This window comes from Miscanthus floridulus, chromosome 13, assembly GCF_019320115.1.
Source record: "Miscanthus floridulus cultivar M001 chromosome 13, ASM1932011v1, whole genome shotgun sequence".
NCBI classification, from domain to species: Eukaryota; Viridiplantae; Streptophyta; class Magnoliopsida; order Poales; family Poaceae; genus Miscanthus; species Miscanthus floridulus.
This window is the reverse complement of record NC_089592.1, coordinates 85,578,979-85,602,716: the sequence shown is the minus strand read 5'-3', so window position 1 is coordinate 85,602,716 and position 23,738 is coordinate 85,578,979. Positions and strand designations below refer to the sequence as shown.

The window sequence follows — 23,738 nt, the reverse complement described above, 5'->3', positions numbered from 1 at the left end:
TCAAACACCTCTACAAGGATTGTGAGCTCCTCAAGCGCCATCTGCAACAGGCCGGCGGGGCAAAGGAAGAAAAAGGCAAAGAAGTAGCGGCCGAGAAAGGGGGCGTAGCGGGCAAGGATCTGGACGACTGAAGGTAGAGGTGATCTGACCAGACGCCTACCGACTGAAGGACGATAGCGGCGACATTCTGATCAATGCTTGGAACAGCTATGTCATTTTCCTCCCCTAAAAATTCAGTCTTACCATTGTTTACTTAAACATTTGCTCCTATAAAAGCGCCCCGACCCGAACATTTTCGGCCCGGGTCGCTCGGGGGCTCCACGAGGGTGCACAACTACCTCTCTTTTTTGTTTACTATCATATGGTGAAACTCCTGCCTACCCAAACAAAAGGATAGTTCGTTCCTTTAAATAGCCTTATGTAGCTTTACTTTAAAATATTCTAACCGATCGCACCCTGCCTCTACCTACGGTTACAAGCAGCTGAGCCTTGCGGGCCACGCTCGGGCTCCTAAGGTTGCAGCCTAAGGGACAAACGGGCAAGTACGAAAAAGAAAAAATAAAAAACAAAATTATGCTAAGGTAAAATGTCGCACCCAATTTTGCAAAGCAAAACCAAGTACTCATATATGTGCGCCCAGGATGTCCAAACACACACATATATCACAAATTGCAGTAGTATCAAAGTAAAGTACTTATTACATCGCATATCTCATCATAAAGTTAAATACAAAGTTTGCTCGAAGGCAACATTATTACAAACACAGCGGAAAAACTAGCCCAACTGCCACAGGGACTCCAACTGGTGAACGTCTTCCTAGTAGTCCTGGACATCCTCTGGAAACTCTTCATATCCATTATCTGTTACCCATCCGGGATTTTCATTTGATGTAAAGCAAGTGTAAGCTCACCATGCTTAGCAAGTATAACAAAGGGATCTATGAGGCTCAAATAGGCTTGACACTGTTTAACTGCGGTTCGCAATTTTAGTTGTTCAATTTTTAGCAACCTGAATTACTACTTTAATGGACAGTCCCAAATCCCAAGTGGTATTAAAGTATCATCCAGCTTTGTCTCAATTCCCAACCATCCACCATCCACAGTAACCACTAATCTCGAAGGATCCAGACCGCTCGTATCCGTGAGCACGGCTGTTATAACAGGTTAATTATTTTTGCAGAAATTGTACATCTTTACCCACCGAGCCGTGATTCCCAATGCCGGGGTTCGCGAGACCCACTACACCTCTTCCTAGGAAGTGTGGCAGAGTTTCACTATGAAACCCTTAGCTAGTTGCACTAACAAATCGTAGCTACAAGGGAATGGCACACGTGGGCATCGCAGCACGGTGCACACCCTAACAGAAAAAGGAAAGATACCCTCTTACCCCTTACTGGAGCTACAAACGAGCTAGTACATACTAGAAAATAGGTTAAAGTCAGAGCCATTTGACACTCGGGGTTGTATGGTCCCTCCTGGGTTGCCGCTTCAGGATAAAGTCCTTATGGAGAGGCACTAGAGTACTCAACCCCGTACTCCAGCCCCCTATCTGTTGCTAAAAAGTTCCATTTTATCATATTGCATATAGTCTTTAAGTATGTTTAACAATTACTTCATGTTAAGCGCTGCAGCATCTATCCAAAATGCCTACCCAAAAACCATTGGTAACAAGGATATGTGATACAAGTAATCATCTAGGTAAAGTCCTTAAAGGCAATTCAAATTAAACTCATGCATGAATGTAAGTGGTAGTAGTTCATGGGTATCAAGAGGCCTTTGGTACACTTGCCTTCCTCAAAGTCGTCCTGGGAGTACTGCTGATCCTGTTGGGGGTCCTCAGTCACCTCGAATGGGTCACCCTCTAATCGTGATCCAATCATCAATCAAGCATCATTCCAATCATTACATGCATACAAGATAGAACTCTATTAGAACAGCACACCAAACAGTGAAAACATATGTTGAAAAACTTACAGATCTGTTCTACGCATTTCTACGAACACATGAGCGAAAGAATCACTCAATTCGGACTTAAAACGTGAAAGTTATGCATGAAATAAGATCCAGTGGCATTCCTGTAAATATTTGAACTCAAATTTGAATTAAAACAATTAAAAATCTGCATTTAAATGTACTTTGGACTGGGCACACTAATTCTGGAAAATACAGGGTTTAAATCAGAAGAAAACAGGACCTAAAAGAAATCAGTTTGAACTAATTTGGATTGCGGGTTATTTTCTTGAAACTCCAGGGGCTAATCTGCAAAACGTGCGGCTTTGACTGCTGGGTTGACTCGGCTGCTGACTGTGCTGACGCATGGCGGCCGGGGATTGGTGCGGTTCACCACGTGGCGTGGTGGATGCGGTGACAGGGCGCCGTGGACCGAGTCCGTGGGTCTACGGTGGACCGCTTATACTTCGAAACGGTGAGTTCTAATCGTGGCCGTCCACCGAAGATCCGATGGCGTAGATGGGTGCAGGGCAGCGGGCCACCGAGGAAGAGGCTCACGACGGCGGCGCCATGGCTGGTGGTTCGGAGCTCGCGGCTACGGCATCCTAGCGCACAAATTGAAGAACTGAGCGCAGAGGAAGGACGAGGGGCTCACCACGATGCGTCTGGAGGGGAGCGCAGCGTCCTGGAGAGTTCCAAAGCGGGTCGTTGACGGCGGCGACAACGTCTGGAGAGAGAGAAGGATGCGGGTGAGATGGAACCCGGGCGAATCAAGACCAAAAAGCGAAATCGATGGTACATACGGGCGCGTTGGGTCGTGGCGAAGCTCGAGGTCACGTCGGCGTCGAGTCTAGGGCGCCGGAGCAGCAGGGCTACGGGCGACAGTGGCGAGCTTCGGCGGTGGTCAGAGAAAAGAGAGGAGGATGGGGGAGGAAGAAGGGGTCGCGGGGCTTTATAGGCCAGATGGTGAGGGGAAAAGGAAGGGGAGCGGGCGGGATTGGTCACCTGCCATGTGCGGGTGACGGCGGTGGCCTTCCATCCGAGCAGCGCTGACGGCGGCCGGAGAAAGGAAAGAACCGGGGAAGAAAAAAGGAAGCTCGGGGAAGAAGAAAGGAAAGAAGGGAGAAGACGCTGATGGGTGGGGCCGAGGTGCAGTGAGAGAGAGAGCACGCGGTGATGAAAACCGAGCCAGCGGTGCTGTGGGCCGGTGCGCCGAGCTATGCGGTGCGCGCGCGGGAGGAAAAACAAGGCAGGCCGGGCAGCACGCTGGGCCGCGTGGGGTGCGGGCCAGTGCGGCAGCGCGGGCAGCCGCCGAGTGGGCCGCGCCAAGCAAGGCAGGCCGGGAAGGGGGAGGAAGAAGGCCGGGCTGGTTCTCGAGTTGGGCCAGAAGGTGAATTCTTTCCAAATCAATTTTTTTTTCCAATTCTATTTTCTCCATTTTAAATTTTATGCCAAATTCAAATAAGTTTTGAATTCAATTTCAAATCATCTAGCCCTACACTCAATCAAAAACCATATGATTCGGCATGAATGCAACAAACAAGTTTCTAAACTTATAGTTTATTTTATTTACCCAATATTTAATATTTAGCCTAAGTTAAAAATACCTAGAAAATGTATAAGAAGGGCAAGAATTCAATTGCTAATTTGTAGTAGAATTTTGGGTGTTACAAACCTACCCCCCTTAAGATGAATCTCGTCCTCGAGATTCGGATGATTCAAAGAGATTGGGGTAGTCAGTTCTCAGATCTTCCTCTCTTTCCCACGTTGCCTCATCCACTGAGTGTTTGTTCCACTGAACCTTGCACATTTTTATTATTTTGCTCCTTGTGATTCTCTCTGCTGTTTCCAAGATTCTCACTGGATATTCCTTGTATGATAGATCCCCTCGAATATCCAGTTCTTCCAAAGGAAGTTGTTCTTCAGGTACTCTCAAACATTTCTTAAGTTGTGACACATGGAAAACATCATGAACACCTGAGAGCTGCTCTGGTAATTCTAGCTGGTAAGCAACTTCTCCTCTCCTGTTGATGATCTTGAATGGTCCCACATACCTGGGTGACAACTTTCCCTTGGTATGAAATCTCTTCACTCCTTTCATAGGTGAAACTTTGAGATAAACAAAGTCACCGATTTCAAACTCCAAATCTCTTCTTCTCGTGTCCGCATAGCTTTTCTGTCGAGACTGGGCAACCTTTAGGTTTTGTCTTATTGTTTGTACTTGTTTTTCTGCCAGTTGCAAAACATCTGGTCCAAAGACTTGGCTTTCCCCCGTTTGATTCCAAAACAATGGTGTTCTGCACTTTCTGCCATATAATGCCTCAAACGGTGCCATCTTAAGACTCTTTTGGTAGCTATTATTATAGGAGAATTCGGCATATGGTAAACTCTTATCCCAACTTGTCCCATATTGCAGAGCACAAGCTCTTAGCATATCCTCCAAGATCTGATTTGTTCTCTCGGTCTGTCCATCTGTTTGAGGATGGTAAGCTGAGCTGAAGTTCAACTTCGTATCCATTGACTCATGCAATTTCTGCCAAAAATGTGATGTGAACTGTGTACCCCTATCCGAAACAATCTTCTTTGGTACACCATGTAAACATACAATCCTTTCCATATACAACTCTGCTAACTTTGCACTCGAATAAGTTACCTTGACCGGAATGAAATGGGCCACTTTTGTCAATCGGTCAACAATCACCCAGATAGAGTCAAATCCTCTCTGTGTATGGGGTAATCCAACTATAAAGTCCATTCCAACTTCTTCCCATTTCCACTTGGGTATCTTCATAGGTTGTAGTAAACCTGCTGGCCTCTGATGTTCTGCTTTCACTCTTTGGCACGTGTCACATATAGCCACATGTTCTGCTACGTCTCTCTTTAGTCCATACCACCAGTACCTCTCTTTAAGATCAAGATACATTTTAGTACTTCCTGGGTGTATGGAATAGGCTGAGTCATGAGCTTCCCTCAAGATAGACTCCCTAATAGATTTCACTTCTGGCACACAAATCCGTTTGCCAAACCATACTGTCCCTTGATCATCCATATGGAATCCTGGGGCTTTACCAATCACTATACGCTCTGCAATATCCTTGATCCTCTCATCACCCATCTGTCCTTTACGAATCTCTTGTTCCAGAGTGGATTCTACCTCTAACTCCATGGTGTTGGCCACAATACCCAAATTCAAGTATTTGAACTCCTCACACAACTCTTCAGGTAGTTGAGTTGTATAGGCCATGTTCACATAACTCCTTCTACTTAGGGCATCCGCTACAACATTAGCCTTTCCCGGGTGATAATGTATATCCAAATCATAATCCTTGATTAACTCTAGCCATCTACGCTGCCTCAGATTCAGATCTGACTGCGTGAATATGTACTTCAAACTCTTGTGGTCCGTATAAATCTCACACTTATGACCAATCAAGTAGTGCCTCCAAATCTTAAGAGCATGCACCATAGCTGCCAATTCCAGATCATGAGTCGGATAATTTAGCTCATGTTTTCTCAGCTGTCTAGATGCGTAGGCAACAACTCTGCCTTCTTGCATAAGAACACCTCCTAGACCTTGCCGTGAGGCATCACAATAGATAGAGAAACTTTTGGTGAGATCAGGTAAGATGAGCACTGGAGCAGAAGTCAGTCTCTTCTTCAACTCCTCAAAACTATCCTGGCATTGTTTAGTCCATACAAATTTGGCATTCTTCTCCAACAACGCAGTCATGGGCTTGGCTAACTTAGAGAATCCCTCGATGAACCTCCTATAATACCCAGCCATACCTAGAAAACTCCGAATCTCACTAACATCCTTAGGTGGCTTCCAACTCAACACATCTCTAACCTTCTTGGGATCTACTGCTACTCCTCCATTAGAGATTATGTGACCAAGGAAAGATACTTCTTTTAACCAGAACTCACATTTGCTGAACTTGGCATAAAGTTGATGTTCTCTAAGCTTTTGCAACACCAATCTCAAATGTCCTTCATGTTCTTCTTCATTCTTAGAATACACTAGTATGTCATCAATGAACACGACGACAAACTTATCAAGGTACTCCATAAATACTTTGTTCATCAAATACATGAAGTAGGCAGGTGCATTAGTCAGACCAAAAGACATAACTGTGAACTCATACAGTCCATAGCGAGTCACAAAGGCGGTCTTAGGGATGTCAGTACGCCTTATCCTCAACTGATGGTATCCAGATCGAAGATCAATCTTGGAAAACACACAAGCCCCTTTCAATTGGTCAAATAGGTCATCAATTCTAGGCAATGGGTACTTGTTCTTAATTGTGACCTCATTAAGTGACCTGTAGTCTATGCACATCCTTTGTGTACCATCCTTCTTTTCTACAAACAGTACTGGTGCACCCCATGGTGATGAACTAGGTTGAACATAACCCTTATCTAGCAATTCCCTTAGTTGTTTCTTAAGTTTTGCTAATTCATTCACTCCCATTCTATAGGGTCTCTTAGCTATGGGTGCAGTTCCAGGTAAAAGTTCAATTATAAACTCGATGTCTCGGTCAGGTGGCATACCTGGCAATTCCTCAGGAAAGACATCCGGGTACTCATTTGCTATCCTTATATCTTCTAAGGTTGTACCCTCCAACTGATTAACCCGACAGATTTCTGTAGCAGACTGAGTTGCCACAAACACCACTTCTTCTCCAGTTGAAGTGATAAGATTCACCGAGCTATTACCACAATTAATAACTGCTTTCTGCAACCTTAGCCAATCCATACCCAAGATGACATCGATACCGGTGGAATTTATGACTACAAGATTTGCTTGAAATTCTACCCCCCTTATGCTGAGACTAGCAGCTAAGCATATCCACTCTGCTTTCATTACCCCACCAGGTGAGCTTACTAACATGTGTTTCTTCATAACACTTACTGGAATACCATGCTTCTTTATGAATGTGTATGTTATGAAGGAATGCGAAGCACCAGAATCAAAAAGTACTGTAGCTGAGTTTGAGTTGACCGGAAACGTACCGATCACCACATCCGGTGCCTCCTGAGCTGTTTCAGCAGTAACATGGTTCACCTTTCCCCGAACGTAGTTCTGTTGTGAGTTAGTCTTCTTGGGGCATCTATTAGAGTAATGTCCCGGCTCTCCACAATTGAAACACTTGTTGTCATTAACTGCATTTGGCGCTTTTGGTGCGCCATTCCTCTGCGGAGCATTGGGGGCATTATTCCTCACTGGTACATTGTTGGGTTGCTGCTGGCGCTGAGCTGGTGCCTTGTACTGCTGTTGCTGCTGCTGTGCACGCTGCTGCTGCTGGTTGCGGTTGGGACCTGTCTGACCTTGATAGCGCTGCTGAGGTTGAGTTTGTTGAGGGTTGGTACGGAAGCGAGAGTTGCTCCCAGATTGCTGTCCTTGAAATTTTCTCTTCTTGTCCTCCATCTGGCGGCGCTTGTTCTCAATCACTAAAGCTTTGTCCACCAGCTGCTGGAAGTTAGCAAAGGTATGGGACAACAGCTGGTACTGGAGACCATCATTCAAGCCCTCCATAAACAGCTCCTGCCTCTTTCCATCCTCGTCTACCTCAGTAGGTGCATACCGTGACAATTGTATAAACTTGTCACGATATTCAGCAACAGTCATGCCCCCCTGCTTGAGAGCCAAGAACTCCTTCTTCTTCAGCTTCATCAGTCCCGCAGGCACATGATGAGTGCGAAAGGCACTGCGGAACTCAGCCCAAGTGATGGGATTAGCTTCGGTGCGGCCGAAGCGAAATGAGTCCCACCAATCTAGTGCAGCTCCTTGCAACTGTCCAGAAGCATATAAAACCTTCTCCTTATCATCACACTGGGCAATCTCCAGTTGCCTCTCAATGGCACGTAGCCAATCATCAGCTTGGAGTGGATCGGCAGAGTGCTTGAATACAGGTGGGTGTCCTTTCAGAAACTCTCCCCTCTTATTCCTGACATGAGGGGGTGCATTTCCATTCCCTTGCCCCATGTTCTGCATGTTCTGGGCCATCTGCTGAAGCAACTGGGTCTGCATCATCATCAGCTGCTCCATGGAGACTGGGGGTGGTGGTGGCAGTTCCTCGCCTCCCTGGTTGTTTCTCCTGGTGTTCACCATATGTAGAGGCATCATATAAGTCTCACATGTCCAAGCATATAACTCTTACAAGATACTGGTGTAACAAGAGTAGGTGTAGACAAGAGATATATGTAGGGTATGCAAGAAGATATTTGTTCTGAATTTTTCCAGCGAGTTGGATAGCAGCAGTGCTGTAAAACGAGCATATCTCAGTCTCTGTTTATTACATGATTGCGTAGCATACCTTCCTGGAAAGCTTATGAAATTCTCTACAACTTTCGTTTAGAATACTTTTTCAGATTTCAACGTTTACTTAGTCAAATTCAGACGATAAGAAGTACTGTTCCGGAATCCTGACAGCACAGAAACCTCGACTTACAATAGTTGTATCTCACAATTTATAATAGCTATTGAGGTGATTCCAGAGCCAGAAGAAAGATGTTGAAGTCTACTTATCTCCATAAAAATTTCATGACCTTTGAGTATCTAGATTACGAGATATGAACTGATAAAGACAGACTGTTCCGAAAGATACAGAATGGACAGCATGATAAAACGAAACCCAACTATTTATTCATAATATCCTTAAACCTTAACCTTAACTAAATGACCGTGGACATGCCCACAAGTCATCACAATCATATCAAAGATCCAAATCAACATTATTCATAATGATAAACATCCAACCATGCAACTAACATTTGTCCAACCATTAAAAGAAAGAAACTAAATACTCTCTCGCGTAGCTACGCGTGCTTATTACATATTTTTAAGACTCTCCTATGGGTACGGGTCGATGGTGGTGCTGGTGCTGGGGTCTCCAGACTCTCCTCTGGTCCTCGGGGGTGACTGAGCGGGTACTCCTGAATCCTCCACATCTGGACCTCCTAGCTGTTGCTTCAGTGTAGCGTTCTCACGAGCCAGCTGCATGTAGGCCCTCCCCATGACATCGAGCTCGTCCAGGGCCTGATCCAAGTCAGTGTGGGTCTCAGCCTCATCGGAACCATCTCCATCATCGGGGTCACCTGCTCCCTCCTGGCCACCTTGTTCCTGTACTTCCTCAGGATCTTCCTCAGAATCCTCGATCTCGATGGGCTCCTCGAACATAGGCACCTCTTCTGTTTCTTCATCCATTGGATCCTCCAGCAAGTCCTCCAGAGGTTCCCCCATGGGCACCTCCACAGATGGTTCCTCCTCCTGGTTCCTCAGAGCTTCCACCAGATGTGCCGGGACACGCTTGCCCAAAGTGAACCTGGTCCTCCTGGTGGGCATCGGAAGGGTCCTCTTGCGCGCGGTCAGCTTGGTACGGGCCATCTATAAGAATGAAAAGATTGAGTATTAGAACAAAATAATTTTTGGCAATGGATAAAGAACAGAATATAAGCAAAAATTTTATAGCAGATTAAAGTAGTAAAATAAAGATAATGTGATCCTAGAAACGTCCATTTCTAACTAGGTTGTTCATCCTACAGTCAGTTATAGCTCTGATACCAATTTGTCGCACCCAATTTTGCAAAGCAAAACCAAGTACTCATATATGTGCGCCCAGGATGTCCAAACACACACATATATCACAAATTGCAGTAGTATCAAAGTAAAGTACTTATTACATCGCATATCTCATCATAAAGTTAAATACAAAGTTTGCTCGAAGGCAACATTATTACAAACACAGCGGAAAAACTAGCCCAACTGCCACAGGGACTCCAACTGGTGAACGTCTTCCTAGTAGTTCTGGACATCCTCTGGAAACTCTTCATATCCATTATCTGTTACCCATCCGGGATTTTCATTTGATGTAAAGCAAGTGTAAGCTCACCATGCTTAGCAAGTATAACAAAGGGATCTATGAGGCTCAAATAGGCTTGACACTGTTTAACTGCGGTTCGCAATTTTAGTTGTTCAATTTTTAGCAACCTGAATTACTACTTTAATGGACAGTCCCAAATCCCAAGTGGTATTAAAGTATCATCCAGCTTTGTCTCAATTCCCAACCATCCACCATCCACAGTAACCACTAATCTCGAAGGATCTAGACCGCTCGTATCCGTGAGCACGGCTGTTATAACAGGTTAATTATTTCTGCAGAAATTGTACATCTTTACCCACCGAGCCGTGATTCCCAATGCCGGGGTTCGCGAGACCCACTACACCTCTTCCTAGGAAGTGTGGCAGAGTTTCACTATGAAACCCTTAGCTAGTTGCACTAACAAATCATAGCTACAAGGGAATGGCACACGTGGGCATCGCAGCACGGTGCACACCCTAATAGAAAAAGGAAAGATACCCTCTTACCCCTTACTGGAGCTACAGACGAGCTAGTACATACTAGATAATAGGTTAAAGTCAGAGCCATTTGACACTCGGGGTTGTACGGTCCCTCCTGGGTTGCCGCTTCAGGATAAAGTCCTTATGGAGAGGCACTAGAGTACTCAACCCCGTACTCCAGCCCCCTATCTGTTGCTAAAAAGTTCCATTTTATCATATTGCATATAGTCTTTAAGTATGTTTAACAATTACTTCATGTTAAGCGCTGCAGCATCTATCCAAAATGCCTACCCAAAAACCATTGGTAACAAGGATATGTGATACAAGTAATCATCTAGGTAAAGTCCTTAAAGGCAATTCAAATTAAACTCATGCATGAATGTAAGTGGTAGTAGTTCATGGGTATCAAGAGGCCTTTGGTACACTTGCCTTCCTCAAAGTCGTCCTGGGAGTACTGCTGATCCTGTTGGGGGTCCTTAGTCACCTCGAATGGGTCACCCTCTAATCGTGATCCAATCATCAATCAAGCATCATTCCAATCATTACATGCATACAAGATAGAACTCTATTAGAACAGCACACCAAACAGTGAAAACATATGTTGAAAAACTTACAGATCTGTTCTACGCATTTCTACGAACACATGAGCGAAAGAATCACTCAATTCGGACTTAAAACGTGAAAGTTATGCATGAAATAAGATCCAGTGGCATTCCTGTAAATATTTGAACTCAAATTTGAATTAAAACAATTAAAAATCTGCATTTAAATGTACTTTGGACTGGGCACACTAATTCTGGAAAATATAGGGTTTAAATCAGAAGAAAACAGGACATAAAAGAAATCAGTTTGAACTAATTTGGATTGCGGGTTATTTTCTTGAAACTCCAGGGGCTAATCTACAAAACGTGCAGCTTTGACTGCTGGGTTGACTCGGTTGCTGACTGTGCTGACGCATGGCAGCCGGGGATTGGTGCGGTTCACCACGTGGCGTGGTGGATGCGGTGACAGGGCGCCGTGGACCGAGTCCGTGGGTCTACGGTGGACCGCTTATACTTCGAAACGGTGAGTTCTAATCGTGGCCGTCCACCGAAGATCTGATGGCGTAGATGGGTGCAGGGCAGCGGGCCGCCGAGGAAGAGGCTCACGACGGCGGCGCCATGGCTGGTGGTTCGGAGCTCGCGGCTACGGCATCCTAGCGCACAAATTGACGAACTGAGCGCAGAGGAAGGACGAGGGGCTCACCGCGATGCGTCTGGAGGGGAGCGCAGCGTCCTGGAGAGTTCCGAAGCGGGTCGTCGACGGCGGCGACAACGTCTGGAGAGAGAGAAGGATGCGGGTGAGATGGAACCCGGGCGAATCAAGACCAAAAAGCGAAATCGATGGTACATACGGGCACGTTGGGTCGTGGCGAAGCTCGAGGTCACGTCGGCGTCGAGTCTAGGGCGCCGGAGCAGCAGGGCTACGGGCGACAGTGGCGAGCTTCGGTGGCGGTCAGAGAAAAGAGAGGAGGATGGGGGAGGAAGAAGGGGTCGCAGGGCTTTATAGGCCAGATGGTGAGGGGAAAAAGGAAGGGGAGCGGGCGGGATTGGTCACCTGCCATGTGCGGGTGACGGCGGTGGCCTTCCATCCGAGCAGCGCTGACGGCGGCCGGAGAAAGGAAAGAACCGGGGAAGAAAAAAGGAAGCTCGGGGAAGAAGAAAGGAAAGAAGGGAGAAGACGCTGACGGGTGGGGCCGAGGTGCAGTGAGAGAGAGAGCGCGCGGTGATGAAAACCGAGCCAGCGGTGCTGTGGGCCGGTGCGCCGAGCTATGCGGTGCGCGCGCGGGAGGAAAAACAAGGCAGGCCGAGCAGCAAGCTGGGCCACGTGGGGTGCGGGCCAGTGCGGCAGCGCGGGCAGCCGCCGAGTGGGCCGCGCCAAGCAAGGCAGGCCGGGAAGGGGGAGGAAGAAGGCCGGGCTGGTTCTCGAGTTGGGCCAGAAGGTGAATTCTTTCCAAATCAAATTTTTTTTTCCAATTCTATTTTCTCCATTTTAAATTTTAAGCCAAATTCAAATAAGTTTTGAATTCAATTTCAAATCATCTAGCCCTACACTCAATCAAAAACCATATGATTCGGCATGAATGCAACAAACAAGTTTCTAAACTTATAGTTTATTTTATTTACCCAATATTTAATATTTAGCCTAAGTTAAAAATACCTAGAAAATGTATAAGAAGGGCAAGAATTCAATTGCTAATTTGTAGTAGAATTTTGGGTGTTACATAAAACTAAGGAATAAAAGGAACAAGCTTCCCCTAATGGAGTGACTCCATCACAAAAAACAAAACCAATTGTAGTCATTAAGTACACAAGAACGTTTACACGGGGGCTCCCCCACGAACTTAAACTTTTTGCATCTACTACACTACTTATACTTTACAAGCTATTGGGGCGGCTCGACGGCATCTACTATTGGTGCAACCGGTGATGGCACAGGCTACTCACTCCCCGGTGGGACGACATTCGGCTTGGTTGAAGGCGGGGCGATGTCCACTTCCAATCCAGGCTCTGTGATATCCATAGGCTAGGCAACGTCCCCCTAACATGCGCTTTCAGCCATGTCCTCATGGCGGGCATCCGTCACCCACTGCGCAGAGACTTGCTCTGACACCAACCTTGCATGCGGTAGCAGGCTCTCCCCGAGCGATTGGATGTCCTCCATGCTCAAGCCATCGACATACCCGCTGTAGATAGTGGTGAAGTCCAGGTTTGGGTGGTACGTCGCCACCGAAGTCAACACTCCCGATGCTCTATAGAATAGCTCGTGTGTAATGAGGGCCCAAACCTCATCCAGGACCTCCTCCAGCTGGATGGCGGGCACGCTAGTATTTGGCGCCGACCTAAAGACTTCAGAGATGACAAGCTATGCAACATTGCGGATCTAGTCAAGTTCCCCCTCAAGAGCATGCCGCTCTTCAAGGGACTTGGCCAGCGCCTCTGCATTCTGACCAAAAGTCACCTTGATAGTCTCCAGGTCCCGCTCCAACGACTTCACCTTTCCGCCCAGTTCTGGAAGAAGGGCGACAAGCTCAGAAACAAGCTAAAGGAGGAAACCAACACGATGAAAAATAGAAAAGGTACGTACCGAGGCGGAAGTTCTCGAGGACGGAGAATTCCTTTGCCTGCCGAGCCACCTACTCGTGCAGCCGGGCGTTTGCCTCCTCCGTCCCCATCACCCAGCCCCAAAGTGTGAGCGCTTCCTGGTCTGCCTCCGACCAGGCCTTTCGCTCCGACTCTAGGGCCTTTCTCACCGACACCAAGGCGTTCCGCTTCGACTCCAGGGCATTCCGCTCTAACTCAAGGGTCTCCAGGGATTTTTGGAGCGCCGCCTCGGTGTCCAACAGGGATTTCCATAGCCCCACTTTCGTCTCTGCCTGGAAGGCCTTCGCCACCTCAAGCCCCCGCTCAGCGCCGGTCACCTGCTCCACCGCACGCTGCACCTCCACCCGCACCGTAGTCACCTCGGCCGCCTAGTCCTGGGACTCATGGGGGGCGTACTCTAGCTGATGCTCAAGCTTGGCCATCCGGGCATGCTCCATCCAGAGAAAACGGGACTTGTGGGATGACATCTCCTTCAGACCCTACGAAAACAAAAAACAAGCATGCTGAGGCAACCAACAACAGACTAAGAGATCAAGGACAAACACGAGAAACTCACCTCCACAGCAAGCTATAGGTCGACCTTGACCAACTGCTGGGCGGACTTAACCCGCTGTTGGGTGTCCTCGAGCTTCACCGATAGCTTGGCGAGATTGGACTCCATGGCGAGTCCTTTCTCCCCAAGGATGTCCTAGAGATGACACTCCTGGGAATCTAGAAGGATGAACCACACCTTGGATGGGTCCTCAGGACAGGGCAACTCTAGGTCACCCTTCGGTAGCCCGCTAGAGCGCCCAGCCTCCGACCGAACCACCGCCAGCTCCCACGATGGCACTGGCAGCTCCACCACGACATCCGCTTCATCGTTGGTTGGGATCTCCACCACCAGGGTTGTGCGGGCCATTGACGGGTGTTCCAACTCCATCCCAGCCATGGCTCCCCACGGCGCCTACAGCTCCGACCGCGAGGGTGAGCTGTGTAGCCCTTCGCCCGGCGAGGCAGGGGTCTCAGGCTCCTTCTCCTCTTCCGCCACAACTGGTGGAGGAGGGGCCATGAGGGACACCACCGGCAAAGCCTCCGCCACGAACGGGATCACCGCCAGCACCATCGCCGTCATTGTCGCCATACAAGCAACCAACCTAGGGAGCACCACCCCCAGAAGGGAAGGGTTCGCCGCCACCACCCTGTTCCCCCCGCCGCTCACCACGGCGCGCTGCAAGGTGGACCTCCAAACCTCCTGCATGAGAGTTGGGGCAATGCTCAACCCCATCATCATCCAGCCGCTGATAAAAAGTATAGGTCAGTCATACTCCAAAAAGACTCAACAAACAACAGATAAAAAAGAAACAAAGAAAAACATACCGGAAGGTAAGCGGCATGACTCTGAAAGCAAGACCTGACGTCAATAGACCCATAGGGCAAGGACTACTCCCAGGCTATGACCTATCCCCCTCACTTTAGCCGGGGGCGAAGTCATCCCAACCGGCTCCTGCCCGGCCTACGGGTCTCCACGAACTTTGGCTTGGGATGCGCCGATCGAAGCAGCAAGCGGGGCATCCTCCTGCTGCGAGTCATGCGCTGGCACTACTCCTGGTGACACATGGGTGCAAGCCCGCTCCTTTGACCGCTTGGCCTGCTCGGCCACGCCAGCAGCAGGCGAGGACAAGACTAGCGACGCCACCGAAGGGCCCAGAGACTGCGTCCGCTTAGCCTCCCGTTCATCGACGACGTCTGCACTCGTAGCGCGCTTCCTCAACATGGGAACCTCGGTGTGCCTCTCCGCCTCCTGCTCATCACTAGCAGACATCGCCACAGGGTGGTGATGCTCCATCGAGGTCACAACGACCTCCCGACTTTCCTCCTCGGAGAAAATCATGTCATCCACCTCTGTGGGATCCTCCGACTCGAGCTTTGACTCGACGTTGCTCCTTCTTTCCCTGGCCTTTACGCGCCGGGTGACCTCCTTTTCCTTCTGATACTTACGCCAAGACTCCTCGGCTTTCTTCTTCTTCCTGGCATCCGCCGCCTCCTTCTAGGCGGCCTGCCGGGCCATGCTCTCCGGTCCCTTCGGAAGGTGCGGCCAGGACATGTAAGCATCAAGTCCCTATAAAATAGGCAACTCAAAATAAAAAATAGGAAGGCAAAAGGGAAAGCACATGGAATAAGGAGAAGGAAGAATACTAGTTTGGACACCATGGAAGCGTTGAGAGGTCTGGGCTTTCCATCGACCCTCTCTGTGGGCTTCAGCTGCAGCACCCGGTCAAGGCAACTCTAGACCTCATCACTCGACAGCTCCTCCAGCGACGCATGATCGAGGTCCGTCGGGCCGCCATACCTCCACATCGGTCGTGCCCTCTCCACCAACGGAGCAACCCAATGGCGGTAGAGGGTGTGGAACACCCGCACCCCATTGAGACCATGCTGCATGAGCTTCTGGAGCTCTGCCTCAATGATCTCCACCTTCTTCTTCTCTCAACGGGAAGGGCCCCATGATTAACTATCCCGCCTCTCCAGCCTCCCACCAATGAACGCCGGGAACGGCGCCTCCACCGGATTCCTAATATAAAACCACTCCCCGTGCCACCCCCGGTTGGAGTCGCAAGGGATGTACATGGGATACAAACCCCCCGTGCTTGGTTTTCTCTGTAGGGCGAAGCCCCCCGCCGATGCGGCCTTGGGCGGATTCCCCACCGTCAAAGTTTGCTCGGAGAGCAGCCGCTAGAAGAAGTCCACATGCGGCTCCATCCCAAGGAAGGCTTCGTAGATGGTGACGAAGCCGGCGATATGCAGCACCCCCGTCGGATTGAGGTGCTGTAGCTCCAGACCCCACTCGTTAAGGAGCCCATGTAGGAACCAGTGTGTGGGGTATCCTAAACCACGCTCATGGAAGGCGAGGAAGGAAACCACCTCATCGGCCCGAGGTTGTGGAACATCCTCCCTCCTGGGAGCCCTCCAGTGGGCCACCTCCTTCGGTGGCAGAAACCCCTTCACGGTGAAGGCCTCCAGCACCGACTCCCTCACGGTCAATGACCTCCAGTCCGACATTTCGCTCCATGATTCACGAATGAATTTGTGAGTTTTCTCCTCTCCCTCGCTCTCCCCCTTTTCTCTCCTAGGAACCACCGTGGCTCTCAAAACTGGATCTCTAATACTGATGAGCTTTATGCCACAAGTGGATATATGTTTTCGCTTGGAGGTGGTGCTGTTTCCTAGAAGTCTTGCAAGCAGACTATCTTAACGAAGTCTACAATGGAAGCAGAACTCACAGCATTAGACATCGCTGGCTCTGAGGCTGAGTGGCTTCATGATCTCCTTATGGATTTACCGGTTGTTGAAAAACCTATACCAGCTATTTCTATGAACTGCGATAACCAGACTGTGATTATAAAGGTTAACAGGTCTAAGGATAACATGAAGTCTACAAGGCATGTCAAGAGACGACTGAAATCTATCAGAAAATTGAGAAACTCCGGAGTAATAGCGTTGGACTATGTTCACACGTCTAACAATCTAGCAGATTAATTCACTAAGGGTCTATCATGCAATGTGATAGAAAGTACATCGAGAGAGATGGGTTTGAGACCCACTTGAAATTTACTATAGTTGTAACCTGTTCTATGTGATCGGAGATCCCGTGAAGTAGGATGGTGAAACAAGCTAGTAGTAAATTGCGAGGAAAGATCCTTAGTAAGACTCATTTCTGATGCATATCTTTCTTTTCTGTAAGGCAGGTTGGTTTTTACCTTAATGTGTTCTAAATGGCTTGCTAAAGCAAAGATGTTGTCCTATAAAACATCTTTTGAGGAGCACACCTATATGAGTCAGACAGCTGGTCACAGTCTATGAGATTTGGGTGATCTCTAAATACTCATGAAAGGCACTGGAGTATGACTTATATGCTTCAAATAGAGGGGATGCCTTTTGCAGCCAAGTATCACCTAAGAACTTTAGTGACATTTACCTCACACAAAACTGTCAATTCAAGGCTTAGTCCATTGTTCAGTTGTGATTCAGTGAAACTATTGCTCTAGATGAATGTTCAACTTAACAGTCTCCATCAAAACACTGGTATATAAAAGAAATATGGTTTTGAGACTACTTTGTTACAAACCCTAGAGTTTGGTGTGGATTGTTGGATATATTATGGGCTTGGCCCGTATAATATTTAATAAATCAAATAAAACTCTGTGGTATGTAACATTAAGCGTTGTATGATTTAATACCATACATGATTTTGACTGAACGTTGACTTAGCTTATATGGTTGGAAATTATTCATCTTAATTGAGAAGCTGGGAAAAGGACAAAGGGGTGCCACACACGCGCGCGTGCCGCCGCCGCCGCTGGCCGGGCCGTGGCCGTGGGCGTCGGCATGGGGCCTCGACCGTGCCGTGGTAGGCAGGCAGGCGGGCATCGAGCGAGCGGGTGTGGCCAGTCTTTTGCCACTTAAATTCACATAATCACGAGAGTTTCTCTCCTTGATGGTGAAGGCGAACTGATTGCGGCAGTTACCGTCCCTTCCGCTTTACGTCTCCTAAGATTCTCCGCTGCCTTTCTTCCTTCCCCATTGCAGCCATATATCCGTAGTCCTCCGTCAGTCCTTCCTGACTTCTGCAACTGCTCCCGAGAGATACCACATCTCAGTAGCCCTCTGGCTTCCCCGTACCTCTGCGCGCACGGAGTAGCGGGAGAGCAGGTGCCTCCGGAACTCTCGTTCGCCTGAGAACCTTGCACGGGGTGAGCGGCGATTAGGTTTTTAGGGAGCGATCCGCGACTGCTCGTCCACGTACGTCTTCTTCCTGGTGGTGATGGCTAGCGGAACACGTCTTCTTTCTGGTGATCCGTTCGCGGGATTGCACTACGAACACCATCCTGCATCGACTGTGGTCCACGACTTCGAGCAACACACTATGTCGACTAGTGCGAATGGAGCCTCCGATGCCCTCGGCATGGGACCCTCCACTAGGTACAATCTAATCTCTGTGATTACTGTACTTTGCGCTTTTACTATATCGATCTGTATGTTATGTCTGCATGCTGTAGCTTTCATTAGAGATATACACATGCACATATATGCCATCACAAACCTACTGATGTTATATTTCTGGATTAAATTAACCATGAAAATGCCTAAATTTCTAACAACGTGATCTTGAAAAAAAATGTAACGCAACGACTGACTTCTATGTGCAAACAAAACATATGAATAGTCAAAGAAGCGTACATATTTTATAGTTACAATCTTGTGAAACGAACTTATATTGTGATACTTTCACTATCAGTATACTTATCTTAATTTTACCTAGCAATTGTTCAAGAAGAACATCATTAATTAATTAGCACAAATTGGACTAGCCGATTTGCAAAAAACCGACCTAGCTGAAATTCTCGAGTTTCGTCAGAGAAGGGTAGGTATCATGCTTATGTGGTGAAGGACAACTAGATTTCCTAGCAAACTAGCGAAGAACAATCAAATCTCTCACCTAAGAGAGACCTCAGCAAGGCGTGAATGTTGTCAGGTTGCCCAAGGTCGGCCACAAGCCCATGACTTCAACTCTAGTTATCGGATCAAGAGATAAACAGCAAGTAGAATTTAAAAAACATAGGCAAAAGGCCAAACATGATAAAAAGTAATTGTAGATTGTTTTGGATTGATAGGTTATTTTTCATTTGGCTATGTCTCTTTATATTTATAGGGTGGAGAGATCTTGCCTCGACGGAAGTTGGAGTCTTACAAATTTCATACCAAAATCTAGCTTCTAATTCGGACTAGGCTGATAAAATTGGCACAGACAGTTATTTTCTTTGGAAATCGGCATAGCTGGTTTCCACGAGCATGGATCTTCCTACGATGTGGCTAGTGTCCGGATGCTAGCACCCATCCGGGCACACGCGCCTGCCCCGCATGCTGCTGCGCTTGCCACCCCACGCTTGCTGCTATGCATGCCCGCGTGCTGCTACGTGACTGCGCCTATTGCTCACGTGTCGCTGCGCTCCCATGCGTGCAGCTGCGCATGCACGTGGGGACTGCCCCGCGCACATGGGGACCGTCTTCGCCTGCTAATGAAAACACTTGCAACATGAAGCATTTGCTGCAAAATACGTCTGAAACATGTGAAATGTTTAGTACATAAGCTTGCAAGATTTGTGCATGCAATTGCAACATACGTCTGAAACAGCTGAAGCGTTTGAAACATACACTTGCAACATATATGTATAGCTACTGCAACATATGCAACATTCAGATTGCTATATGAAAACACTTCAGATGAAACATTTGGAGTATACCCTTGCAACATATGTGTGAAATATATGCATCATCCAGATCAAAATGCTTGCAATAAATGTCTGTTGACGCTTGCATCATCCAGAAGTACTAGCTAGCAGGCTGTACACGCAAGTACAATTCAGAACCTTATAATCCGCACTATTCAGCTTGTTTTTTTAGTCGGAACCATATTTTTCTCTCACAATAATTCAGCCAGAACCGCATTTTTCAGCCAATTCAGCCAAGTTTCAGCAAGCCGAACAGGGCCTCGGAAGGGTAAAAAAAATGGACTGCTACGTAACAGTTTCAGAGAAAATCAACAACTTCTGCAGAGCTAATAGGCGGGCCTGTATTGATCCAGGCTCATTACCAAGCCCACGCAAGCTTGCAACTGTTGTTAGCCAAAAAAAAAAAGAAAGAAAGAACGAACACGTCAGCAGGGCAGCTGCTTGAGAATTGAGCTTGACTGACTGACTTGTCTCCCTGCACCAGTGCTGCAGCAAGCTAAGCTAAAGATGGCGGACTACGTGTATGGCCCCGGGCGGAACCACCTGTTCGTGCCGGGCCCCGTGAACATCCCGGACCCCGTGATCCGCGCCATGAACCGGCAGAACGAGGACTACCGCTCGCCGGCCATCCCGGCGCTGACCAAGGTCCTCCTCGAGGACGTGAAGAAGATCTTCAAGACGACCACGGGGCACGCCCTTCCTGATCCCGACGACGGGCACGGGCGCGTGGGAGAGCGCGCTGACCAACACGCTGTCCCCGGGGGACCGCATCGTCTCCTTCCTCATCGGGCAGTTCAGCCTGCTGTGGATCGACCAGCAGCAGTGCCTGGGCTTCGACGTGGACGTTGTGGAGAGCGACTGGGGCCGCGGCGCCGACCTCGCCGCGCTGGAGCGGAAGCTCCGGCAGGACGCGACGCGCCACACCATCAAGGCCGTGGCCATCGTGCACAACGAGACCGCCACGGGCGTCACCAACGACCTCGCGGCCGTGCGCAGGCTGCTGGACGCGTACGCGCACCCGGCGCTGCTGCTGGTGGACGGCGTGTCGTCCATCTGCGCGCTGGACTTCCGCATGGACGAGTGGGGCGTCGACGTGGCGCTCACCGGGTCGCAGAAGGCGCTGTCGATGCCGACCGGGATGGGCATCGTGTGCGCCAGCCCCAAGGCGCTGGAGGCCAGCGAGACGGCCAAAATGCCTGTTTGGTTGGCTGGTTCGTATCGTTGTGGGTTCGTGAAGAAATACTGCTAGCTGATTTGTGTGAGAGAAAAATACTGTTCTGGTTGGAAATTTACGATCATTTACGACAAGCCACAGCCAAACGTCTATGCGCGTCTTCTTCAACTGGAAGGACTACCTCAAGTTCTACGACATGGGCACGTACTGGTCCTACACGCCCTCCATCCAGCTGCTCTATGGCCTCCGCACCGCGCTTGAGCTCATCTTCGAGGAAGGGCTCGACAACGTCATCAAGAGGCACAACCGCCTCGGCACAGCCACTAGGTACGGTACGCTACGGTGGTGTTTTCTTGCATGCATGCCCACCAGGTGTTCGATCGACTCATTGCGCCAAATGCAGGCTCGCCGTGGAGGCGTGGGGGCTCAAGAACTGCTACCGGAAGGTGGAGTGTTTCAGCGACACGGTCACCGCTGTCGTCGTGCCACCATACATCGACAGCGCCGAGATCGTCAAGCACGCGTGGAAGCGGTACAACCTCAGGTCCTGGTTGAGCTTTTGGCTTTGGCTTTTGGCCCTAAAAGTTAAAAGTCTAATCAAAGGGGCTACTTTTGGAGGGTGCTTTTTCAGAAGCAGCTGTTTTTCCGTAGTTTATTTTTGAAAGCTGGTTTGATCCTGCTTTTAGCTTTTGGCTTTCTGCTTTTCGAAATTAGTGGAATAAAAAGCTCTTCCATAGTTGTTTCAAGAGAGATAAAGATAAAAGGTATATTTTATACTTATTTAACCAAACAGTTTTCAGTTTTTCTACAGCTCACAGCCCACAGCAACTTTTCCACAGCTCACAGTCACAGCTCAACCAAACAAAGCGTGAGCGTGAGCCTCGGCCTCGGCCTCAACAAGGACGCCGGGAAGGTCTTCAGGATCGGCCATCTTGGCAACCTCAACGAGGTACGAATACGATCCTAGCTGCTGTGCACTGCAGTTTGCAACGTTGGCAAATTATTAATCAATCACTGTAACTTATCTTTTGTTTCAAAAAAAAAACATTTTTGTTTTTTTGCAGCTGCAACTTCTGGGATGCCTGAGCGGCGTGGAGATGGTGCTCAAGGACGTGGGATACCCGGTGAAGCTTGGTAGCGGCGTGGCGGCGTGCCTCAACCTTTCATACATGGTCTACTTCACCCCCCAAACTATAAAACCGTCTGTTTTACCCCCTGAATTTTTCAAAACCGTCTATTTTACCCCCCGGGCGGTTTTTGGCAGCGGTTTTGCTACGGTAATGGTGGGTTTGATTTTTTTTATTTTCGGTGAATCTTTGAAAAATCACAGTAAATCATAGAAAATCGTAAAATAAAAAATCTATTTTTACTGTAGCATTAGATTGATTGGAAAATCTAATTTTGTCTGTAATTAATTGGAATAATTCATAGCTGCAGCTTCTATGGTCCAATTCTGGTGAAATTTTTATGGTACGCTAATTATTGTATGCTTGAACTATAGTAAAAATTTCGTACTCATTGAACTATGTATACCTTAGTTATAGATAAATTCTAATTAATTACAGACAAAATTGGATTTTCCAATTAATCTAAAGCTACAAAAAAAAATTATACTAAAGCATACCGTATTATATATTCACTGTGTAGATCTACTCATGTGGAGTCCAATAAAATTAGATTTTTCATTTTATGATTTTTCTATGATTTTTCAAAAATTCACCGAAAATAAATAAAAAAATCAAAACCATTGGTACTGTAGCAACCCGCGTTGCTGTAGCAGACCCGCTGTTACTGTAGCGACCCGCCGCTGAAAACCGTCCAGGGGTAAAATAGACGGTTTTAGAAAGTTCAGGGGGTAAAACAGACGGTTTCATAGTTGAGGGTGAAGTAGATCAAGTATGAAAGGTGGGAGGTTAAATAGATTTTTTCTTTTTTTTCGTACATATACGGATATACCTAGAATACACTATATATAATCTTTTTTTGCAAAAATAATGGGTATTCAACTGAATACCATTGAATACAAGTGGGCCCGCCCCTGTCTGCACGGGAAGGAAGCCCAGCCCGTTGGCCACGGCGAGCATCAGCTCCCTCATCTCCGCACATGCCGCTGCCGTCCCTGTCGAACCGAGCGAACAGGCCGCGGTACAGCCTTGCGAGCTCGTCGGGCGCCACCGCGGCCTCGTCCACGCCGAAGTGCTTCTCCAGCACCCGCAGGCTCATGAGCTCCCCGGCCATCTCCGCGTAGGTGAGCAGGCCGTCGTGGTCGGCGTCTAGCGCGGCGAACCGGCCGTCCACCGAGGAGTTGAAGGCGCCCTCGTCCTCCACGAAGCACCGCACCGTGCTCCCGTCTAGTGTCTGAACGCTCATCGTCGGATTCTCTAGGTGTTCTTCAGTTATTGGCCCGTTCAGCCGTTTGTTTCATCGTGGCACTTGGCCTGTGGAGAAAACGTGTGCTAGGTCGGTGATGGTTGTCGGTTGGGCAGTCCGACGCCAACGACTCTCAGCGTGTGTCTGTCCATGGGATCATAAAGGGCTGGATTGAATCCAACCCTATTTTTAAGAGGTGGTTAGACTCATTTTTTATTTAGTTAAGGGGTTAGGTTCATCCTATTTTTTTTCATGGTTGAAGTGCTTGGTTCAGATGGATTGGACATCTGACATGCGGGTCTCATATAGAACTATATACCTATGAGGCCAGAAAACGAAATTCTCTTGCATGTGTGGCCTTCCATCCGTTTCTAGCACTAATGGTGTTAAGTAAAGGGTAAAATGACCATTATAACCCTGGTGAAAAAATAAAGTGCGGAGTTTAGTTTGTCTGATTTAGATTTGGAGTAATATATTTATATAAATAAGGTC

The 23,738-nt window shown here is 48.1% G+C and overlaps 1 protein-coding gene and 2 pseudogenes across 1 annotated transcript in view; 2 read left to right on the top strand and 1 right to left on the bottom strand.

Annotated features, from left to right (window-relative positions):
• The window catches only part of LOC136500208 (uncharacterized), a 54,582-nt gene extending 34,550 nt beyond the window's left edge, over window positions 1–20,032 (top strand). Inside the window, exon 5 of the mRNA XM_066495579.1 lies at window positions 19,927–20,032. Coding sequence (XP_066351676.1) covers window positions 19,927–20,032 — 106 coding nt within the window. The remainder of the gene's footprint in view (window positions 1–19,926) is intronic.
• Window positions 19,922–22,420, top strand: LOC136500207 (serine--glyoxylate aminotransferase-like; annotated as a pseudogene).
• Window positions 22,421–22,460: 40 nt separating this feature from the next.
• Window positions 22,461–23,278, bottom strand: LOC136500206 (uncharacterized; annotated as a pseudogene).
• Window positions 23,279–23,738: the final 460 nt, after the last annotated feature.